Source organism: Hypanus sabinus, chromosome 12 (assembly GCF_030144855.1).
Source record: "Hypanus sabinus isolate sHypSab1 chromosome 12, sHypSab1.hap1, whole genome shotgun sequence".
In the NCBI taxonomy this organism is placed as follows: domain Eukaryota; kingdom Metazoa; phylum Chordata; class Chondrichthyes; order Myliobatiformes; family Dasyatidae; genus Hypanus; species Hypanus sabinus.
The window spans coordinates 59,728,015-59,753,095 of NC_082717.1; the positions used below are offsets into that span (position 1 = coordinate 59,728,015).

General features: G+C 40.7%; 1 protein-coding gene across 4 annotated transcripts in view; it reads right to left on the reverse strand.

The window, feature by feature from the left end:
- pde10a (phosphodiesterase 10A) overlaps positions 1-25,081 on the reverse strand; it is a 204,907-nt gene that overhangs the window by 65,284 nt on the left and 114,542 nt on the right. For all 4 annotated transcript variants that reach the window (XM_059986039.1, XM_059986042.1, XM_059986041.1 and 1 more), the window contains 3 exons: positions 24,290-24,432; positions 22,148-22,240; positions 17,247-17,433 (listed from right to left, as the gene is read on the reverse strand). In XM_059986039.1, coding sequence (XP_059842022.1) covers positions 17,247-17,433; positions 22,148-22,240; positions 24,290-24,432 — 423 coding nt within the window. The remainder of the gene's footprint in view (positions 1-17,246; positions 17,434-22,147; positions 22,241-24,289; positions 24,433-25,081) is intronic.

Here is a 25,081-nt window from a genome sequence, read left to right on the forward strand (position 1 = left end):
TGACTAGTGGGGTACCTCCAGTATCAGTTCTTGGCTCCCAATTACATCTACATTAATGACCTGGAAAGGTTTCCAAGTTTGCTGATGATACAAAATTGGAGGAAGGCTATGTGATGATGATGCAGACATTGTAATTCTGCAACTGGATATGAATTGATTGATTGACCAAAAACCTGGCAAATAGGACATAGGTGGCAAGTGTGAAATAGCGCATAATGTGGCAAGGTATCAAAAGGCAGATTATTAGCAAAATGAAGACAAACACTGAAGTAATCAATGTGTTCTATCTGCGTGTCAAATAACACAAGCAGGCAAGTCCAACTAGTAGTTAAGGCGGCAAACAGCATGTTGGCCTTTATTGCAAAGAGGATGAGGGGAGTCAAGAATAGGTAGATTTTGATATAGATGTACAGGGTGCTTGTGAGGCCACACCTGGAATATTGTGCAGACTTTTGGTCTCTTACCTTAAAATAGAGCAACATCTGATGTGTTTCACCAGACTAATTCCTGGGATGAGAGCGTTTTCCAGTCCAGGGAGGCCGTAAGATCATAGGAAGAGGAGCGGAATTTGGCCATTTAGCCCATTGAGTCTGCTCCACCATTCAATCATAGCTGATTTGTTTTCCCTCTCAGTCCCATTCTTCCAACTTCACTGCATAATCTTTGACATCTTTATTAGTTAAGAACCTATCAACATTGCTTTAAATATACCCAATGACTTGGCCTCCACAGCCATTTGAGGCAACGAATTCCACAGATTCAGTACTATTTGAAATAAGAAATTCCTCCTCAACTCTGTTCTAAAGGGACATCCTTGTATTGAGGCTGCTTCCTCTGGTCCTACACTCTCCCACTATCGAAAACACCCTTTCAATGGCCACTCTATATAGGCATTTTAATATTTGGTAGATTTTAATGAGATTGCCCTCATTCTTCTAAACTCCAGTAAATACAAGTCCAGGGCCATCACACCCTCCTCATACTTTAAGCCTGGACAGTTTGAGTCGTATCCTAGTTTAAAAGATTGAAAGTGTCCCTATTCAAGTATACAAGACCCTGAGGGGCTTGAAAAGGGAGAAGTTTTCTTAAGTGGGAGAGTCATGAATAAAGTAACAAAGCTATAAGTGGCCAGTTATTTAAAAATAAGAGTTGCAAAAACTTCTGAGGGTGGTGAATCTCTGGAATTACATTTAAGTACACTGTGAGTCTTTCTAGCTTGAAGCCCACACAGAATCTCAACTATTTCTTACTTTGGTCATACCCAAGCAAACTTGTATCTAGTATTAAATTAAAAATGATCATATGCATAATTATATTTTCAAATTTTCTTACCTTGACAGTTCTAATTCATGATTTAATCTCTCACAGGGCTTTCACCCATCCCATCAGATATGCAGCAGGACGAAGATTCCTCCTCCTCAAAAGAGATGACTCACTCTGAAGATGCACTCCTACATGCCTACCCTGTATTAGTTTAGATAACTGCACTTAAGTGGATCTGTTAAGAAAGGGAGTTGGGTGTTCATCAGGTGACTCACACACCATAAATGAGCAAGAGCAGACGTAGAGAGAAAAGAGCAGCACCAGGTTCTTATTGGAGCACACAGAATCTTTAAGCTCTGCTTCTCGGGATGCAGAGGCCATTGGCAAATGAGAAACACCTGAAGGAGTGACAACGAATGTGTGGCACACTGGTGGGCAGCAGAACCATATTAAGCATGCTTGCACTGAGTTAGAGGTCTTTCTCAAACACGTGGACTTTGATGCTGCCAACCTTTGCAACAATACCTTCATTTGTGGGAAGAATGGTCACCTTCATACAGCATTAAAGGCAACAAGCATATGGAGGCCCACCAAGGGCACGCAAACTTTAATCTCACTACCATTGATGAGATAGGTGAGAAGACTAGCCCCATTCATTCAGTGCTTCCCTGAACCACATCAATTCAGAAAAGTGCTGAAGGGATTGGAGAAGAATAGCAACAGAAACATGAAGGCATGTACTTACATCTTCTGAATCATTGGCTGTGTCTAACTTATCCAGTTTATACCTTGTTGTTACCTCTGATGCTGTCTTACAACTCAAAGCCCAGGTCTGCCCCCACAGACAAGTGCAATGGCCAACGCTGAGACTTTATGGGCTCTGAAGCTCAGAAAATGTCAGTCAAGAACACTTCAGAGATGTAAACCTGTTGAAGCTACATGGGCGACACAGAAGAGCTGTAGAAGGCAACTTACAATTTGGAGTTTCACAGGATAAGCAGGATGACATCTTAAATGATTTCAGTATGAGAGATTTCAGTACTTTGGAAGTACTGTACATAAATAGTTTGTTGACAATATTTTCTGGTCAGGAACATTTTCAGACTAGTAGTTGGTAAGTTGCGTTTTAGCCGAAGATTGGGGTGACAACCAAGACTGTTTCAGGACTGAATTGTGCCAGTAGAAGGAGGAAGAGAGGAAAATTTGATAAGATATGTCAAATAGATGGGACAAATGCAAATTAAATTATTCTTCATGTGATGAGTTTATCTCAGGAACCATTACAAGGGGTCTTCTATAATTTCTTCTTCTTTCTTCCACAAACAACTCCTGATCCTCCTCCATAAGCTGAAGAAATTCTGTCATTCCAACTGTATGGCTGATCTCATCACTGCACAATGAAAGAAGTGCATCAGAGCACCATCATTTAGAGACTCTGTATGATGCATACTGAAGGAACCTTCAGATCTCTAATAGCATTTGATGCAAGTTCAATTCCAGCACCTTCAGATTGTGCATTGTGAACCCAAAGGGGTCCAAAATCCTAATAGGCAGGTTTCACCGAGCTGTTAGGGAGAGTTTAAATTAGTTTGGCAGGGGGATGGGTACCAGAGTGATAGGGCTGAGGAAGAGGAAAACAGAAATAAATCAAAGATGTCATGTAACGGAGATGATAGAAAGGACAGGCAGGAGATTAGGCATAATCACAGCCAGTGGGATGAGCTACAGGGAAATAGAGGCGTTGTCCAGTTAAAACAGAAAGCAACAAATACTGGACTGGAAGTGTTGTATTTGAATGCATGCAGCATAAGAAATAAAATGGACAATCTTGAAATTCAGCTACAGATTGGCAAGTATGACATTGTGGCCGTTTCTAAAACTTGGCTAAAGGATGGCTGCCTTTGGGAGTTGAATGTCCAAGGATACAGTGTATTGGAAAGTGTGGTGAACTATGTGCCTGTCGGGACACGCCCCTGCTGACTGCTCCTGTGGCTCCTCCCACAGGCCCTGCATAAAGGAGGTCTGAGGCCTGACGCTCGGCCTCAGTCTCCAGGACATTGTATGATAGACACTCACTCCTGGTTCCTTCTTCCAGTCAATAAAAGCCAATATCTCGCCTACGTCTCAGTGTGAGTTATTGATGGTGCATCAGAAAGATTAGTTGGCAGGCAGAGGGGGTGGTGTGGCCCTGTGTATAAGAAATATTATTAAATCATTATAAAGGATCTAGTATCTCTATGGGTTAAGTTAAGAAATGGCAAGAGTAAAAGGACCCTCATGGCAGTTGTATTGAGGCCTCCAAACAGCAGCCGGGATGTGGATTACAAATTACAGCAGGGGATAGAAAAGGTATGTGAGAAGGGCAGTGTGATGATAATCGTTTGGGATTTTAACATGAAAGTGGATTGGGAAAACCAGGCCCGTACTGGATCTCAAGAGAGAGAATTTGTAAAATGTCTAGGGGATGGCTTTTTCAAATAGCTTGTTGTTGAGCCCACTAGGGGATCAGCTGTCTGGATTGGGTGCTGTGTAATGATCTGAAGATGATAAGAGAGCTTAAGGTTAAGGAACCCTTAGGGAACAGTGATCACAATATGATCTTCACTTTGAAATTTGAGGAGAAACTAAATTCCAATGTGCCAGTATTTCAGTGGAATAAAGGAAATGGCATGAGAGGGAAACTGGCCAAGGTTGACTGGAAAGGGACACTTGCGGGAAGGACAGAAGAGCAGCAATGGCTGGAGTTTCTGTGACAAATAAGAGAAGTGCAAGATAGATGTATTCCAAATAAGAAAACATTTTCGTATTGAAGGACACTACCCTACCATGGCTGACAACTGAAGTCAGAACCAAAGTAAAAGCAAAAGAGAGGGCATATAAGGAAGCCAAAGCTAGTGGGAAGATAGAAGATTGGGAAGCTATTAAAAACTTGCAGAAGGCAACTAAGAAGGAAAAGATGAATTATGAAAGGAAGCTGGCGACTCATATGAAAGAAGCAAAGAAGCTACTGAAAGTTTTTTTAAGTATATAAAAGGAACTGAATACAGATTTTGCATCAGGACTCACAGTGGAAGACATTTGCAATATACCCAGTCATTCAAGAGTGTCAGGAAAGTGAAGTATGTGCAGTGAAAATTACAACTGAGAAGGTGCTCAGGAAGTTTAATGGTCTAAGGGTGTTACTTCGCTGTTTTTGAAGGGTGAGATGCAGCAGAAAGGAAACTATAGACCTGTTGGCCTGACATCAGCAGTTGGGGAGTTGTTGGAATCAATTGTTAGGGATGAGATTACGGAATACCTAGAGGCACATGACAAGATAGGCCAAAGCCAGCATGGATTCCTGAAAGAAAAATCCCACCTGACTAACCTACGAAAAAATTTTAGGGAAATTACAAGGAGGATCAACAAAGGAGATGTGGTGTACTTGGATTTTCAGAAGGACTTTGACAAGGTGCCACACATGAGGCTGCTTAGCAAGATAAGAGCCCATGGAATTACAGGGGAGTTACTATTATTTAGATGGGGAGAGAATTCAAAATGCAGAGATGCAAAGGGACTTGGAAGTCCTTGAGCAGGACACCCTAAAGGTTAACCTCCAGGTTGAGTCGGTGGTGAAGAAGTTGAATGCAGTGTTGGTATTCATGTGATGTTGAGGCTCTAAGGCACTCGTGAGACCCCACTTGGAGTACTGTGTGCAGTTTTGGGCTCCTTATTTTAGAAAGGATATAGTAACATTGGAGAGGGTTCAGAGAAGATTCAGAAGAATGATGCCAGGAATGAAAGGGTTACTGTATGAGGAACGTCTAGCAGCCCTTGGGCTGTATTCCCTGGAGTTCAGAAAAACGAGTGGAAGATCTCATAGAAACATTCCAAATGTTAAAAGGCCTTAACATTTTAGATATGGCAAAGTTATTTCCTACGGTAGGGGAGTCCAGGACAAGAGAGCATGACTTCAGGATTGAAGGACGTCCATTTAGAACAGAGATGTGGAGAAATTACTTTACTCAGAAGGTGGTACATCTGTGGAATTTGTTGCCATGAGTGGCTGTGGAGGCCAAGTCATTGGATGCATTTAAGGCAGAGATAGATAGGCTCTTGATTAGCCAGGGCATCAAAGGGTATGGGGAGAAGGCAGGGGAGTGGGGATGACTAGAAGAATTGGATCAGCTCATGATTGAATGGCGAAGCAGACTCAATGGGCCGAATGGCCTACTTCTGCTCCTATATCTTATGGTCTTATTCCTATCAACAGGGTGGTTATACTGTTTCCAAATTGTTGTCAATCTCCTCAAGAGTTTTATCTTGCCTCTGACCAATCAACCATCAGGTTGTTTGGAACTGCAGAGGAATGAGTACCGCTCCATGGCAAATTTATCATGGCACTTGGGAATCTTACATGTACTTCCAAAAAGAACATGATTTACAAATGTCTGCATGTTGATGGAATGAAGACCCTTCAGTTGATGAGCATTCCTACCCTAAACGGCTAGTACAATTTTGATAATCACATGCACGTAATGGAAAGAGCGAATACAAATGCAGAATCACTTAACTGCTCATTTGCCACCTTAGTCATCCAGTCTCTGTGATCTTCTGTACAGAAACCAGCAGCTCATTCATAGCAGGGAATTGCTGAAGGGATCAGAGAAAAATGATGACGATGACATGGACGTAGGCACCCGGTGTCCAAAGAAAGCAGTCAGTGCTGTTATCCAAACATATACTCTTTCTGACTGGCTGATTCAATAGAAAGCCTAATGTCATTGACTACTGCAGAAAAGAAAGCAAGTGATCTGCCTAATTAATATGTACAGACCCATTGCAAAATTTGAATATTTCTCCAAGACGGCAATGGCAAAGAAGGTGTAGATACAGAGGACTAAATAGACATTGACAGGTTAAAAAGCAGCACCGTAAGTATCAAATACTTGGATTCCATAGTGTTCACATCTGTCACAGGAACAACATTCAAGTCTACTCTTTGTGTGGTGGCTATGATTGTTCATAGTTGGATCCAGCTGATGACTTTCCCTGACTGGTTGAAATTTGAGAGGAGCAACCTGCTACCGATCTGTGACCCTTGAGTTGTCCATCATAGTCCTTCTCTGGGTCCTCTGAGATAGCAGCATAAGGAACCTCTCTGGTTATAGATGCAGTGCAAAGCAGGTACACCCAAAGGCTGAAAAGTGAAAATCAAAGTGCGCAGATTTTCTCAAGGTTTCTAAATAATTTCCCAATGCAAGTTCTGTGAAGAAAACCTGTCACAGTTGGTCAAAAGAGCAGTTCTGAAGGCAAGAATTATTTTAACAGGAATAAATGTTAAATGCGGGGATTTCATGTGGCATGGAAATTGTGTGCTGTACCTAACACAGAACCAAGTGAGGACTGGAACACCCTCACTAAACAGTCTGTAGTTCTGAATACCTGTCCCTCGGCAAAGTGCAATCAAGATCAAGGCCACTGCACAAGGGTGATTAAGCTATGTAAAAGTAAGAATAGAAAATTCAAAAAAAGGCACAACAATTGACAAATAGAGAATGCTTTCTGCAGCCACTGATATGATTCTAGGTACTCAAGTCTCAGCATCAAGAACAGCACCGAGATTAAAAACTCAGTCTTGATCCATTTTGGTATGAATGATATAGGCAGAAAGAGGGATGGAATCCTGCAGAAGTATTATAATAGGCAAAGAGATTACAAACACAACCTCAGAAGAAAGCAATTTCTACACTGTTACCCTTGCCACCGGCTTGCAAATACAAAAATAGCAGAAGCTACAGATAAATTCATACCTAAAGATATAAAGTTCAAAGGTTCATTTATTAGCAAAGCATGTATCCACATACAACTCTGAAACTTGTCTTCTCCAGATTGCCATGAAACAAAGAACGTGAAAATCGTTCAGAGAGAAACATCAAACCCACCCCAACCCGTACAAAAAAGAATGGCATCCCTATCATCAACTCCCCAAAAAACCCCTCCCCCAGCACAAAAAAGAACAGGAATATCGATCCCCCAAAAAACCTCTCCCTAGCACAAAAACTAATCAAACATCAACCCCCAAACACCCGCCCCTCACACAACAAAATGGAAAAGGAATGGGCAATTAAAAAACATACAGAATAAAAAAGCATAAGTCTGAAAAAGGCCACAGTCCATAAACGTAGGACCATGATACCATCTTACGATATCACTGACATTCATTGAAAGAGAGGGACACCACATGAGGCAGAGGCACCTAACCGCCTCCCACAGTGAAAGGCCACTCACAGAATCCTCCTCCAGCGGCAATCAAACAGCAGGCAGTCAGCACTGAAACTCTTGCTCGCCTTCAGCATTCGCCTCGATAGTCTCAGTCAACCTCGATGCTCTAATCAGCAAGTAATGGACACTTTAAACGGCAAAATAGAGTCGAACATCAGCTCACACCCCATCTGGAAGTTTCTTTGCCTTGAGGCCGTCCGAGTACGCACTTGTTTCCTGGAATCTTCTCAGAGCCAGTCAAGCACTGGATCACTCTACCAAGCTCCTAACTGTAAATTACAGGCTCTAGCAATCCCAGAAACACATTTAAGGTGAACAACAGATGTAAAAGTAGTAAAAAAAAAGACTACTTTTGTTTGCTATTTGGAAGATGTCGACTGAAGGAGCATTGCATGCTGGTGCCATCTTGACATTTTTGACATGAGATGGTGGCTGAGGGTTTTTCAGTTTAGGAATTGATTCAGGAGGTACTACCTTTATAAAATCGCTGGGGATACATCCTTACAGGCCTGGAATCATTTTTTTGCTTGTGCTGTGGGTAGAGCTTAAACTAACTTAGCAGGAGATTAGGAACTTAAGAACAGTTTGAAACTGAAGACAGAAGAAATCTTATCTAAATTATTAAAAGATATTTTAAAGCAGAGGAAAAAGAAACAAAAAACATGGGTATAAGAAGTTTGACAATTCTTAATGGTACACACTTCAATTGAAAAATTCTGGGGAAAAGAAGCTCGTTAAAAGCAATGAAACATTTCTTAAGGGCAGGCCTTTACATTCAAAATTCTTGAATTCAGGGTTTTCACAAGATTGAGAGAGGGGTATAAGGAAGTGGACTAGTAATATTTTTAAAGAAACATGCTTAAAATATGAGGCCATATGGGTTGAACTAAGGGGTAAAATGTGAAATCAGAGGCTTAAAATATTCAGAGCAGAAGTAACAAGCATGTGGGTAAATTTTTGAGAGCACAAAAATGAAAATTTTAAAAAGAAGCCCAGCTGCTGTGTCCATTGGGGTCTGGCTAGCTAGCTATGGTGAATGTGGGAGTGCACTTGAGACTTCTGCACATGCACACAGCAGCATGTAAGTCAGGAATACTCCATGGGCTGGGCCTCTTGTTCTGCTCTTAAGTAAAAAGTCACTCTGTATACATACCAGAGGGACCAATCTGGCCTGTCAATTTTATGCCCGACATAACTGGTACTTCTAGTATTTCAATGCAGTCATCAACCTTCACTTAAAACTTGGGTGAATATTCTGATTATTTTTCACTATTTCAAAGCACATTCATTTTCTAAGTAATGATTTTTAAATATCTTCAGTTTATTCTGAATAAGAATTCAAAAATCTACTTTCAACATTTACTAACTGCCCTAGGTCACCGCACATTTAGAAACAGAAGAAAGTTCTGGACAACATATAGACAATAGGTGCAGAAGTAGACCATTCGGCCCTTCGAGCCTGCACCACCATTTTGAGATCATGGCTGATCAACTACCATCAATACCCGGTTCCTGCCTTGTCCCCATATCCCTTGATTTCCCTTTCCATAAGATACCTATCTAGCTCCTTCTTGAAAGCATCCAGAGAATTGGCCTCCACTGCCTTCCGAGGCAGTGCATTCCAGACCCCCACAACTCTCTGGGAGAAGAAGTTTTTCCTTAACTCTGTCCTAAATGACCAACCCCTTATTCTCAAACCATGCCCTCTGGTACTGGACTCTCCCAGCATCTGGAACATATTTCCTGCCTCTATCTTGTCTAATCCCTTAATAATCTTATATGTTGCAATCAGATCCCCTCTCAGTCTCCTTAATTCCAGCGTGTTCAAGCCCAGTCTCTCTAACCTCTCCGCATAAGACAGTCCTGACATTCCAGGAATTAACCTTATGAATCTACGCTGCACTTCCTCTACAGCCAGGATGTCCTTCCTTAACCCTGGAGACCAAAACTGTACACAATACTCCAGGTGTGGTCTCACCAGGGCCCTGTACAAATGCAAGAGGATTTCCTCGCTCTTGTACTCAATTCCCTTTGTAATTAAGGCCAACATTCCATTAGCCTTCTTCACTGCCTGCTGCACTTGCTCATTCACCTTCATTGAGTGATGAACAAGGACTCCTAGATCTCTTTGTATTTCTCCCTTACCTAACTTTACACCGTTCAGATAATAATCTGCCTTCCTGTTCTTACTCCTAAAGTGGATAACCTCACACTTATTCACATTAAACGTCATCTGCCAAGTATCTGCCCACTCACCCAGCCTATCCAAGTCACCCTGAATTCTCCTAACATCCTCATCACATGTCACACTGCCACCCAGCTTAGTACCATCAGCAAACTTGCTGATGCTATTCTCAATGCCTTCATCTAAATCGTTGACGTAAATTGTAAACAGCTGTGGTCCCATTACCGAGCCCTGTGGCACCCCACTAGTCACCACCTGCCATTGCGAGAAACCCCCATTCACCGCTACCCTTTGCTTTCTATCTGCCAACCAGTTTTCTATCCATGTCAATGTCTTCCCCCCCCCTCAATGCCATGAGCTTTGATTTTACCCACGAATCTCCTATGTGGGACCTTATCAAATGCCTTCTGAAAATCGAGGTACACTACATCCACTGGATCTCCCCCCGTCTAACTTCCTGGTTACATCCTCGAAAAACTCCAACAGATTAGTCAAGCATGATTTACCCTTGGTAAATCCATGCTGGCTCGGCCCAATCCTATCACTGCTATCTAGATATGCCACTATTTCATCTTTAGTAATGGACTCTAGCATCTTCCCCACTACTGATGTTAGGCTGACAGGTCGATAGTTCTCTGTTTTCTCCCTCCCTCCTTTCTTAAAAAGTGGGATAATATTAGCCATTCTCCAATCCTCAGGAACTGATCCTGAATCTAAGGAACATTAGAAAATGATTACCAATGCATCCGCAATTTCCAGGGCCACCTCCTTTAGCACCCTAGGATGCAGACCATCTGGACCTGGGGATTTGTCAGCCTTCAGTCCCATCAGTCTTCTCATCACTGGTTCCTTCCTAATGTCAATCTGTTTCATTTCCTCTGTTACCCTATGTCCTTGGCCCATCCATACATCTGGGAGATTGCTTGTGTCTTCCTTAGTGAAGACAGATCTAAAGTACTTATTTTCTGCCATTTCTCTGTTTCCCATAACAATTTCACCCAATTCATTCTTCAAGGGCCCAACATTGTTCTTAACTATCTTCTTTCTCTTCACATACCTAAAAAAGCTTTTGCTATCCTCCTTGATATTCCTGGTTAGCTTGTGTTCGTACCTCAGTTTTTCTTCCCGTATTGCCTTTTTAGTTAAGTTCTGTTGTTCATTAAAAATTTCCCAATCATCTGTCTTCCCACTCACCTTAGCTCTGTCATACTTACTTTTTTTTAATGCTATGCAATCTCTGACTTCCTTTGTCAACCACTGTGGCCCCTTTCCCCCCTTTGAATCCTTCCTTCTCCGGGGGATGAACTGATTTTGCATCTTGTGCATTATTCCCAAGAGTACCTGCCATTGCTGTTCCACTGTCTGTTCTGCTAGGTTATCCATCCAGTTAACGTTGGCCAGCTCCTCCCTCATGGCTCCATAGTCTCCTTTGTTCAACTGCAACACTGACACCTCCGAGCTGCCCTTATCCTTCTCAAATTGCAGATAAAAACTTAACATATTATGATCACTACCTCCTAATGGCTCCATTCCTTCAAGATCACTTATCAAATCCTGTTCATTACATAACACTAAATCCAGAATAGTCTTGTCCCTGGTCGGCTCTCCTACAAGCTGTTCCAAGAATGCATCCCATAGGCACTCTACAAACTCCCTATCCTGTGGTCCAGAACCAACCTGATTCTCCCAGTTCACCTGCATGTTGAAATCCCCCATAACTACTGTGACATTACCTTTGCCACATGCCAATGTTAACTCCCTATTCAACTTGCACCCAATATCCATGCTACTGTTTGGTGGCCTATAGACAGCACCCATTAGGGTCCTTTTGCCCTTACTGTTCCTCAATTCTATCCACACAGACTCCACTTCTCCTGATCCTATGTCCCCCCTTGCAAAGGACTGAATCTCATTCCTCACCAACAGGGCCACCCCACCCCCTCTGCCCACATTTCTGTCCCAATGATAGCACGTATACCCTTGTACATTCATTTCCCAGGTCTGATCTCCCTGCAGCCAAGTCTCCGTTATCCCAACAACATCATAGTTACCCATTCGCATCTGAGCTTCAAGCTCATCTGCCTTATTTCTGACACTTCATGCATTCAGATTTAGAATTTTTAGCCCATTTCTCCTCTCTCTGTTTGAATCTCTGCCTATTGTGCTTAACCCAGCTCCCCGAACTCCCATCGGGCTATATGCCTCTAGAATTTTGTTGTCCTTCCTAAATTTACTTACTCTTTCTGCACATTTAACTCCATGTTCCATCAGACCATCCCTCTGTACATGTGTCCCCCTTATCACTTGTCCCACCTCACCTTTCTCTAATACACACTTAATATTCCAGAACTGTGTAGTCCCCACCTATCCTTTATTCTTCATCTCGCTATCCTCTCTCACATCCTGGATCCCCGCCCCCTGCAAATTTAGTTTAAACCCCCCCAGGAAGCATGAGCCAACTTCCCTGCATGAATGTTCGTACTGCTCCAGTTCAGGTGTAAACCGTCCCTTCGGAACAGATCCCACCTTCCCTGGAACAAAGCCCAATTATCTAAAAACCTGAAGCCCTCCCTCCTGCACCATCCTCTCAGCCACGTATTAATCTGTATAATCTTTCTGTTCCTTGCCTCACTCGCATGTGGCACAGGTAGCAATCCTGAGATTGTTACCCTGGAGGTCCAGCTCTTCAGCTTCGCACCTAACTCCCTGAACTCCCTACGCAGGACCCCCTCACTAATCCTACCCACGTCGTTGGTCCCTACATGGACCACAACATCTGGATTCTTGCCCTCCCTCTCGAGAATAACCTGCACCCGATCTGAGATGTCTCGGACCCCAGCACCAGGAAGCAACATACCATCCAAGACTCCCGATCTTCCCCGCAAAATCTCCTATCTGCCCCCCTGACTATAGAATCCCCTATCACTACCGCCCTCTTCTCTTCCCTCCTCCCCTTCCTAGTCGAAGTCCTAGTCCCCTTCCCTCCTCCCTTCCTATGTAGACAGTAGGCTGTCAGGCAGTGCATGGATGGAGCTGGAGTTGTTTGCAGGTCAGGAAAGAAAGTTACATCGCAAATGAAAGGGATGGAATTTATGTTGAGGATGAGCTTTACATAAAGTGAGGAAGACACATGGAGACAGACTGTCAGAGAAGGAAAGGTCTGCAAAGGATCATGCCTTCAGGTCTGGAAACAGAGAGGGTTATAGCTCTACAAAATGGCAGTTAACAAAGCTCTGAAAATGGCAAAAGCCACTTACAAGGATCAGTCAGAGAAAGACTTCAATAGCAATAGCCAGTTTGGAGTTCCCTGCAAAGTCTTACCAACTTCAAAATGAAGTGCTCCCAAGTTACCCCCTCCCCTACCTTGGCCAATCGGGTCAATCAGTTTTATTGGTGGTTTGATAAAAACAATCCATATCTATCTCTTCTCATTTCCTCTGATCTGATGTACTGAGCTCCTACCCCCTCCCTTTCACAAGCACTCTCAATTATCACTATACTCCCTTCACCCCAGCCGCATTAATCTCTTTCAGCCTCCCCTCCCTCCAACCCACCATATACTTGCTGTGAAGAAGATGTTCGCAAACAATTTTGAAAACAGTACATTAGGAAAGCTGTAGGCCCTGATGGTGTCTCACTTGGTACTCTAAGGCACTGCCTGGATCAGCCAGCACCTGTCTTCAATACGATACTTAACATTTCCCTGCAATTACGCAGGGTTTGGACTGCTTTAAAGTTGCTATAATCATTCCAGTTCCCAAGAAAGACAAGATCACTGCACTTAATTGATCATAGGCCAGTTGCTCTGACTTCAGTAGTTATAAAAACCTTTGAATGTCTGATGTTGGCCTACCTTAAGTCCATTTGATCCTGTTTTTGTCCCATTACAGTTTGCTTATAGAGCAAATCACTCAGCAGAGGACAGTAGAGAACACAGTTAACTTGTGTCTTCATTACATTCTTCAACATTTGGACTCCCCCAACAGGATTTTAGCTCCAACTTCAACAATATTTTTCTGGAGTTACTCCACAACAAGCTAACCCAGCTAACTGTACCCTACAGAATCTGTCAGTACATTACAGTAACTTCCTGACAGGAAGGAAGCAGTATGTAAGGTTGTGATCCTAAACAGAGCAAGGATGAGTGGGGAGACTCTGAGGAGTGGGTGGAGAGTAAGACACCAGAGGGAGAAGAGAAAAGGAAGAGAAAGACACCAGAATGGGAGGAGAGAGAAAATTACTGGGGGGTGGGGGGAGGAGGGAGGAGAAAGACATCAGGAGGCAGTCTGAGTACTACATCTTGACATTGTGAATGAGCTAATCAAAGCAATTTAAACATTGAAAATAAAAGAGTATCTAAAGACAAGGTAGGACCACGCAAAGACACAAGGAAAAATGTATAACTAGAGTCTGTACCAAATGTGTATTTTATATATCTGTATTCATTAAGGAGGAGGACAAGAAGGGTAGTGAGACAACAAAGGGGTATGCTGTTATCCCAGGGCATATTGACAACAAAGAGGAAGAAGTGGTGTGTCTCTTGAACATTAAGGTGGGCAAGTCTGTTGTGATGATCCTGATGGAACTTAATCCAGACAATTGAAAGAGATCAGAGACAAGATTTCTCTCTGACATGCCATGACAGACATTTCTGTATCCTATTTAGCCACAGACAAGGTCCTAGAGAACTAAAGAATAGTCAATGTTGTCCCTTCATTTAAGAAGAATAATAGGGCAAATTTTTGGCTGGTAAGTCTTGTACCAGTGGTAGGGATATTAATGGAGATTAAGGATAGGATTTACTCATGTTTGAAAAAGTATGAACATGAGGGATAGTCAGCATTGCTTTGTGCAGGAGAGGCCACAGTTTATGAACTTTATTTTTGAGGTGGTTTTGAAGATTATTAAAGAGGATAAAGGAGTGGATATTGTATAATAGAGTGTCCTTCAAGTGGGCTGATCCAGAGGATTAAGGCACAAGGTGACTTGGTATGTGAGATTCAAAAATGGCTTCGCTATAGAAGACAGAGGATAAGTAGGGTTTTATTCTGACTCTGGGTCTGCGACTGGTGTTCCACAAGGATCAGTGCTGGGCCCTTCTTCATTTATGATATGCATAAATTATTTGGATAAAAATGTATGTGGGCTGAATAGAAAATTTTACAAAAGGCACAAAAATTGGCAACAGCTTGCAAAGTGAGGAAGGTTGTCAAAGTATTCATCAGGATATTGGTTGTTGGAAATATAAACAGAGAAATTGCATAGGGTGCAAGTCCATTGCTCTTTGGAAGTGGCAACACAAGAAGTGGGTAAGGAAAAGGAGGTGCATAGTGTGCCTCCCTTCAGTTAGTTGGGTATGGAGTATAAAAGCTGGCATATCATGTTGCAGCTGCATAACAAATTTAGTTAGGCCACTTTAGGAATATTGTGTTGTTCAGGTCACTACATTATAAGGAGGCTTTAGAGAGAGTGCAGAAGAGGTTTACCAAGATGTTGTTTAGATTAGAGAGTGTTAGCAGTAATGTGAGGTTGGATAACTTTGGATTATTTTCTCTGAAGCTTTGGAGACCAAGGAGGGATCTGGCAGAAGTATATAAAATTACTAGGAGCATAGATCAGATAAATAGGGTATTTTTCTCAGCGGGAAACTGTTAAGATACTTGAGGTGATGTTGTTAAGATGACATGTTGGAAGAGCAAAGGAGATTTATGATTGGTTTTTAAATACAGAGCAATAGATGACAACAAACACTACCACGGGAGGTGATGAAATCCGATTTGATAGCAACAGTGAAGAGGCACATAAATAAGCGCATAAACAGGCAGGAGTTGAAAGAATATAGAGCATATGCAAGCAGAATTGGTTATTTTAATTTGGCATTATGATAGGTACAGACATTGTTGGTTGAAAGACTTGTTTCTGTGCTGTGCAGTTCAGTTTTATGCACTATTTAAAATAGAAAGCTGCGATTTCACAGATCAAGTTACACAGTTATACCTTGACAAAGAGTCGAAGAGTGTGTGAGAGAGAGGGGGGGAGGGGGAGAGAGGTGAGGGTGAGAAGGAGGGAGAGCATGTGTGAGAACACAACAGAGCGCATGTTTGCGAGAGAGAAAGTGTGAGAGAGAGTATGCATGAATGAGAAAGTGTGTGAGTGTATATACATGAATGTGTACACACACACCCAAAAAACTCCACACTACCACTGACTGAGCAAGAGAATAGAACTGGGTTATGACAAAACTAGAGATGCATTCTCCAAGAGGAACACCAACACGCTGAGTGAAAGAAAATAATCCAGCAGCTTGGTGAATCGGAAAGAGAAGAGCCATTTACTGAACAAGGAATGGGTAATTTACTAGTCAAGAGCCACATATTACATGGAAATGTGGAATAACAGAGAGACAAGCACCAGTTGGGAGAGAACTACACATTCACAGAGAGAGCACGTTTCAACTTCTTGTTCTAAATTTTACATGCTTTCTTTTGTATTCTAATTTATCAAACACTCTTAATATTTTTATCATCTTTCAACTTCAGGAATGTTCTGCTGTAACATCTCATGTCATATTAAATCAACAGTCAACAGTTTCATAGCATTTTAGATACCTATACCAATACATAAATACTTGAGAGTTAATTTAAAATTAAAATATTAAAGACATTGCTGAATGATTTGCCTTTCATGGCTTGAAACTGCATTGTGAAATAAATGTGGTAAATGTATTTTTTAACCAAAATTATACAGAAAAAACAACTTAAGCAACACCTATGAAGAAATAACTATTTTATATTATAGCACTTACAGTTGTGGGAAAAAAGAACAATAACTTCAGACAAAAACAAAACTGAAATCAGAGCACTAAAAGGTCTGGCCATTCGTTCTTTCATCAGAATTATATGAAATATTAATATATTCTACTCTCCTCCAATGCTTTCTGATCTACTTTAGTGATTTTTGTTCTATTTTCTTGTTTTGATTTTTGATTTAATTTGTTTTTCTTCATATTAGATCTCATGATGTTGACAAGTCAATCATGCTCCAAATTAGGATATATGCAAACAAAGATGATTATCAAAATCTACATCGTATTTTATAACCATTATCCTCCAGAATTCATGCACCAACCCCAGTCCTTAGCCTTGGTAGAATATGGTAAATTACTATTGCCTACTAGGATCCCGTGTAAAGTAACAATACAAGTTTGGATACTGAGACATAGAACCACATGGATGTACAACTCAGCTTAAGTATAATGTATTGAAATCACTTAAACAAATGGATGAAGAGTAATGACAAGCTCATACCTCAAAAGTCAGTGAAGCCTCTTAATGGTAAAATGATCCCTCAGCCTCTAAAATAACTTGGGAGTCATGATTCAGGGTATCAGAATTCTGATGTAGTAATCCAACAATTTACATAGGATTTTACATGTATAGTACATATACATGTTTTAATTCAAAACATTAAAAGACATAATTGGAAAAGTTTACAGCTTTTGAACATTAATGCAGACATTACTTAAGTTACTTACATTTGCACAGTGTAAAGCCAAAGCACAGAAAACTGCAAACATTTTAAAGTTCTTCTCATCTGTTTGAGTAAAGGCTTTACCACTCATTTTGTTCACCATTTGTATAACACCAATGACAATCCCTCGGCTGACGATAGGCATGCAGAGAATGTTTCGTGTTGTATACCCTGTATAAAGGTCTATTTCTCTATTAATGCAGGGAAAAAAAGAACATGTACATGTTTTAGATTTTGAAGTGAACTGAAACTAAACATTTGAAAAACTGTTCATTATGATTTCTTTGCCCAGTTAATTCAAACATATTATTCTAATTATAATAAAGACAATTCACCAATTATAACTTCAAATGCAATTGAATTTCATTTTCATGAATGTCACCATGTAATCAGAAGCATATTTTTCAGACCAATTTGAATCAGGGTCCATTACCAAGCATACATAAAATGTTAGCCAAGAGTTTCAGCTTTGAATGCAAACTAAACATCAGTGAAATGCAATTCATTCTTACTTTGCCTTCAATTACCAAGGTCTTAAATTCTGGAAACCAAATGGAGACTCATCAATCCCCTATGCATAACCTCTATGTCTGCATTCATTTCTCCTAATAATATGAAACAATGTCCTGTTTGCTGTTCCAATTACTTGCATTATATTAATACTAGCTTTTGTACAAACCCAGATCTCTCTATCTGAATTCTGCAACCTTTCACCATTTAGACAAAGCACATTTTTCTATGTTGTCTGCCAAAATGGATAATTTCACATTTGCCTATGATATTTTATTTAGTCACAGAGTATGACAGCATAGAAATAGGCCCTTTGGTCAAACTGGCCTGAGCTGACTACATTATCCTCCATGCTAGACCCAGCTGTTCATGTCCAGCCCATTACTCTCCATGTACAATACCTATCCAAATACCTCTTAAAAGGTGCAGTTGTACCTGCCTCAACCTGTTAGCTCATTCCATATCCTCACTACCCTCTGTGTAAAGACATTAACCTCTCAGAGCTCTCCAACCCTGGAGAAAAGACTGTGACTGCTTCCTTTATCTATACCCCTCATAATTTTATAAATTTCCAGAGGTCAACCCTCATTCTCCTGCATCCCAGGGAACAAAGATCAACATACCCCTATAACGGAGTACCTCGTGTCCAGGCAGCATCCTCATAAATCTCTTCTGCACCCTCTTCAGTTTGACAATCTTTCCTATAACAGTGTGACCAAAACTGTACACAATATTCCAAATGCAGCCTCACTAACAACTTACAGAACTGCAACATGATGTCCCTACTCCTAAACTCAGTGACCTGACTGAAGGCCAGCCTGCTAAGTGCCTTCTGCACTATCATCCACTTGCACAGTCACTTTCAGCAAAATGTGCACTTGATTTCCTAGATCCTCTGCTACACAACACTCAGTGCCCTGCCTTTAAAGTCCTAACCTTATTTCAGAACGTATCATCTCACACTGTTGAAAATAATTCATCATTCCTCATCCCATCTCCCTAACTAATCAAGATCTCTCTGCAATTTATTGTAATCTGCTTCATTATCAGCAACACCCTCTAATTTGGTATCATCAGCCAATTTACTAATTATGCTGTGTGCATTCACATCCAAATCATTTACATAAATAATGAATAACAGAGGCCCCAAAACTGATCCCTGGGATACCCCACTAGTCATAGGCCTCCAGTAAGAGAATTATCCTTTAATCATCACCCTCTGCTTCTTATCATCGAGTTAATCCTGAATTTCATGTGACCTGACCTTTCAGATCAGCCAACAAAGCGGGACCTTGTCAAAAACATTACTAAAATACACACAGATAACATCCACTGCCTTACGTCCATCCCTTAGCTACTCTTTGGAAAATCTCCAAAACATTCATTGAACATGATCTGCCCTCACAAAATCATGTTGACTTTTCCTGCTCAGACCTTAAATATCAAGTGATGGTACATCTTGTTCCTCAGAATTAATTCCAGTAACTTCCCTACAACTGAAGTCAGGCCCTCCGGCCTATAGTTCTTGGGCCTGTCTTTGCCACCCTTCTAAAACAATGGAGCACCTTTAACCACACTCCAGTCTTCTGGAATTCCATCAGTGGTTAATAACAAAACAAATACCTCTACAAGTTCCTCCGGGATTTCTTCCCTGGCCTCCCAAAAAGTCTGGGGTTGCATTGATATGACCCTTTTAAAAGCCTCCTGCCTGTCAACTGTTCCTTTGCCTTTAAATAGAGTCTAGTTGACTGCAACTTGATCCTGCCTAATGCCCTCAAAGTCAGCTCTGCTCCAGTTCAGGACCCTAACCTGCGGACTAGTTCTATCTTTTTTCCATAGCTATGTTAAACCTATTAGAATTGTGGTCATTGGGCCCAAAGTGGTGCCCAATTGCCACTTTAGTTACATCCCCTAAGAGGAGGTACAGTATTGCTCCTTCACAAATAGGTTCCTCTGCCCAACTTCTGCCTCATTCAGGCCCTTTGGATTCAGGGTTGCCCAATCAATATTGGGAAATTTTATCTCTTCCACAACCACCAATCTACTATTCTCAGAACTACATGCAATTTCTCAACACATCTACTTCTCAAATTCCTGCAGACAATTGGGAGGAGGGTTTATAATATCATCCTACTGAGGTGACCATCCCTTTCTTAGTTCTGCATTCTACCCAAAAGAGCTTGTCAGATGATTCTGCAAGAATATATTCTCTCAGTATTGCAATTATGTCCTCTCTTATCAAAACTGCAACATCCACCCCACTCTTACCTGTTCCTTTGTCATACCTAAAGCACTGGTATTTTGGAACATTGAGCTGCCTGTCCTACCCTTTTCTCAGCCACATTTCCTTTATAGCCATACTATCCCATTCCCTAGAAACAATCCATGCCTTCAGTTCATCCACATTACCTACTAAGCTATGTCCATTGAAATGCATGCAATTTAAAGCAGCTGTCGTATCTGCCTTTTATCGTAAACATGACTATCCTGATTGCTAGACTTACACTTGTTTGTTGCTGCACATACATCTTCTCACTGACTTCTCTCTCGAGTCCTATGCCCCTGCCAGATCTCTGCTCACTCACTTATCTTTGCTTTCCAATGTTGATTCTGTTTCCCAAGTGGTGTAATTAGTAAAATTAGAGATTCAGACTAAATCATTAATATGGATAAGGAACTAATCCTTGACTGTCCCCACTTCCAACATTATTTCATTCTACAGTATATAGTTAGTTTTACACTCAGTGTTGTATATTTCAACGAGTTAATTAACTATTCTGTTATTTGTATATTCTGTCTGTATTCACCAGACTATTATGTAGTACCCAAATAACAACCTTTAGAGATCCAGTTAATTAACAGTACTACATCACTCTTACATAATTTCTGATTTCTCTGTGACATGTTTGAAAGGACTCAATTCTATTGTTAAAAGCAAGACTTGACCAACAAATCTTTCTTTTCTGGAATCCCTGCCTCTGATTTGTTAAGTTTTATTTTCCAAATGTTGTCCTTTTTTTTTAAATTAACAGGTGATGCACATTTTCCTTTAACTGATGTTATATAGATTTACCTAATGTAATTATGAGAGGTAATAATGGAATCTGGACACTTGGTTGACGCAAAGCTACGAAATTCTGAATTCTTATGCATCCTTCTCTCTATAATTGGCAATGCGTCTTTGGCATCTAAACACAATGTCCTCCCTACCCCTAATCTCTCCATCACATTGCTCCTTAAAACTTTGCATTCTTGTGAAGTTTGTCCCAATGAACCTAATATCCTAAGCATTAATTTTTATGTAATACTGACTCAGCAAATTATTTTTGAATACTCAACAATATTTAAGCTTCCATATAAATGCAGCCTGTTGTTATTAATGATGAATGACAAGCATGTTCTGAAGTAGACAGAGCTAATTAAGCAGCAAGTTAGTTAAGGTGTCAGTATAATGTGATCAGTGATGACTGACCAAAGAGAATACTCAAAGTTGAGTAAAATGCTTTTCTGGGTGCATTTCAAACTCTCCACTCTCACAGTAAGGAAACAAGATGTCCTCTGACTTCATGGCCAGACTTTGCCAGAAGTGTAAATCAAATTCTTGCCCATCACAGAACTGGAACAATTATCATTCTGCTCACAAAAAAGTGGAAAAAGAGAATGGTGATCATAAACAATTTTTGTGTTGTTCTTGATAGTTCTAACAAGTCTTTTTGTAACTCTTAACATATTCTTTCTACTCATTTGATGTTCTTTCTGCCTCTCCTGAGTTCATGAGATATTCACGTTCCCTTTCTCAATTCATTTTCAAACACATGGAGACTTCCTTTACCCCTTAACAGCTAAGAATCTAGATAAGAAGAGGAGAGAATACAATAATCCCCTTTATATACTATCTACTTATCACCCTAAGATCATATTGGATCTTGGTCTCCTGTACATTAAACTTAAAATTCTAATCCTTGTACTTGAATTTCTCCATGATCATGATCTTTAAGACCTAGTTGGCTCAGCATTCCTTCCATTATGCCTTGTGCATCAGTAACTTCCTCGTCACAGCACTGACATCCACAGCTTCAGGTCTCTAGTTATTTAATTTCCTTCCTGAATCTCTATTCCTTTATATTCCTGTTCTTCTTTAAGTACTCCACATAATTTACCTCTTTGGCAAGCTGCAGTCACCAACTCCCTATCTCCTTATCTGTTTAAGTTCAAATTATTTCTAACAACACTGCCACAAAGTGTCATGGGCAATATTACTCCATAAGAAGTGCTACATAACCATATGTTGTTGAATTAGCTCGTTACTATATGAAAAATCCAATAACTTTATAAATCTCACAAGAAACTGTTAATCTTAGAATAATGAGACAAAGTAACTTGCAAGTAAATTACCTGTTGAAGCGAGGGTCTGCATAGGCATCAGGAATGTTTAGAATTTCCCCTGTTCGTGCTACTTGTCCAGCAATTCCTTTCTCAATAGAAAACCTTATCAATAGAATGGAATTAGCTTGTTAGGAAATTAGCTTTCCTTCAGTAGTTAGTAAATGGTGAAGCATATCTTCTAATGGCTTGCCAGTGATCACAGACTTTTCTCAATGGGAGGTATGCAAACAGGCTGAAACAACCATTTGTTTAATACTTGAATGGCTTTCAGTCAGTCCAGCAGGGTGTGCAACTTCCACCACCAGAAATTCGGCAGCAAGGATCTGGTTCAACACACTTGGACTGACGAATGACGGGAGACTACTTTTACTAGGCTATTACATTTACAAATTACTAGTTCCTGCAAGGGAAACTCAACATTCTCCACATATCCCATCATACTTCTTGTTGATTTTCCTGGCAGTAAATTTAGCACTACTACACTAAAAGTGCACGTGTCAGCGACACCTGAACTATGAAGCAGGAGATGATCATTTTTGCCCCATGGACAGATGGTATAAGTTGAATGTCACTAACTACCCAACGTGATTTCTGAAGGAAAATAGTGTTGGAATTCGTAGAGCATTAAAGTGACAAATCTAATGTATGCTGGAGACTTCAACAATAAAATGAACAAACACCTTCTGTGACAGAGGAATGGAGGCAATGCCTCAGGTTTTTGATTGTTCTTATGTATCTAATGTAAGATATCCAACTTAGAACATTAACTCTCTGTTCTTCTCTTTCACCGACAGCAGTAATAAAGGACTAATAAGCTCTGTTTAGTTGTCCATTTAACAACGTAAACCATGGAGAACAACCCTCATCAGCTGTTAAGAGACAAGCTTGCCAATTATGATCAGCAAGGCCCTGCATTATACAAAACATCAGATGATTGCTGGTATCCCATTGGAAGAACGCTGCCGGATAGCAGCAGCATGCCATAAACACGAAGTGACTACAGACATCAGAATACTTGCTCTAAGAACATAGTGCAGGTATTATTCAGAAGGTATTAGCTATTCTAATAATGCAGTAAATTTTGAGTAAACAAGTGCTTTAAAACAGTGCACTATGCTATAATCCAAAGGAGAAAAACACTCAGAGCCTGACTCATACACAACTACCTCATGCATCTGGGATATAATGGAAGCTTTATAATGGATGCTGGTTCCTGACTATTCTTATATATTAATGACTGGATATAGAGATAACAACCTATTGAATATCCTCTGATTGTCAATTTCTATGTGATATACTGTTCTATGTGGTATACTCTACTTTTTGCAAAGGCTGAGGAAAGTCCATCTCCCACCCCCCCCCCCCATCCTCATCTCATTGTACAGGGGTTGTATTGAGAGCATCCTGAGCAGCTGCTTCACTGCCTGGTTCGGAAATTGCACCATCTCAGATCACAAGACCCTGCAGCGGATAGTGAGGTCAGCTGAGAAGATCATCAGGGTCTCTCTTCCTGCCATCACGGACATTTACACTATACGCTGCATCCGCAAAGCAAACAGCATTAAGGACCCCATGCACCCCTCATACAATCTCTTCTCCCTCCTGCCGTCTGGGAAAAGGCTCCGAAGCATTCAGGATCTCACGACCAGACTATGTAACAGTTTCTTCCCCCAAGCTATCAGACTTCTCAATACCCAAAGCCTGGACTGACACCTTGCCCTACTGTCCTGTTTATTATTTATTGTAATGCCTGCACTGTTTTTGTGCACTTTATGCAGTCCTGTGTAGCTCTGTAGTCTAGTGTAGCTTTTTCTGTGTTGTTTTTTTTAACACAGTTCAGTCTAGTTTTTGTACTGTGTCATGTAACACCATGGTCCTGGAAAACATTGTCTCGTTTTTACTATGTGCTGTACCAGCAGTTATGGTCGAAATGACAATAAAAATGACTTGACTTGAGTTGAAATAAATAACATGTTACAATACTTTCACTGCTGACAGGACCCAACTATAAGGCAATACCATAAGCTGTCAAACCATAATGTCAACTTCTAATTCGATACAGAAATTCCTGCAATGTACACGTAAAGAAATGGAACAGCACAAAACATTTCCCTCTTATTTCTCAGTACTGATAAAGCTGCTATTTGGTACCTAATCTCTTTAGTTTTCTTGAAGACTGGTTTTCCTTCTTTCACTTCACCGATATCAAATAAGTCTGAATACAGTTCTCTCTTGTTGTGGTCAACCTGAAAGAGTGCACAGCGATCTGCATTCACCAAGCTTTTTGCATTCATCTGGGGGAAAGAAAAATTAAAACGTCTGTTAGGGAGTACTCTGGAGTTATGAGAATATAGTAGATATTAATTCAAAAAAGAACCAGGCTTCAGTTCTGTAAATGTTTGGAAGTTTGCAATTTCTAATAGTAGATTGAAGTTAAAAGCACAAACTGCTCCACAGAATAAGAGGTTGCATGTATAATAGCTCTACATTAAAGCAAAGAGATTATGTCAATTTGCTTGTATCAAACCAGACAGCATGGGCAAGTTATTTGCACCATTGTGACTTGAACACAAGCTGGCAGACCAGACGGATGTTGTCACTTTGCATATCAAACATGGTAACATGTATGGGAAATCAATAGTTTTTGTGTACTATCATATTTGTGTACTCCAAGACAGCCCTGACAACATTAATTTTGGGTGTCTGGCATTTCTGACCCCAGATGTCTTTAGACCATTTGTGAGAATTACTTTGTGACAAAGGTGCTTGAACATTCGGAGGTGTATGTCACTGTAGATATGTAATTCATAGGAAGCATTAAGGATATAAAAATGTGATGTACCTTTGGGTTTGGGAGCCTCGACTGTGAGTGTCTGCATGAAAATGCCTGCTTGTTGTGTTCATTAAAGGCTTCTACTTCACCAGCTTCAGTGTCTTCCATCA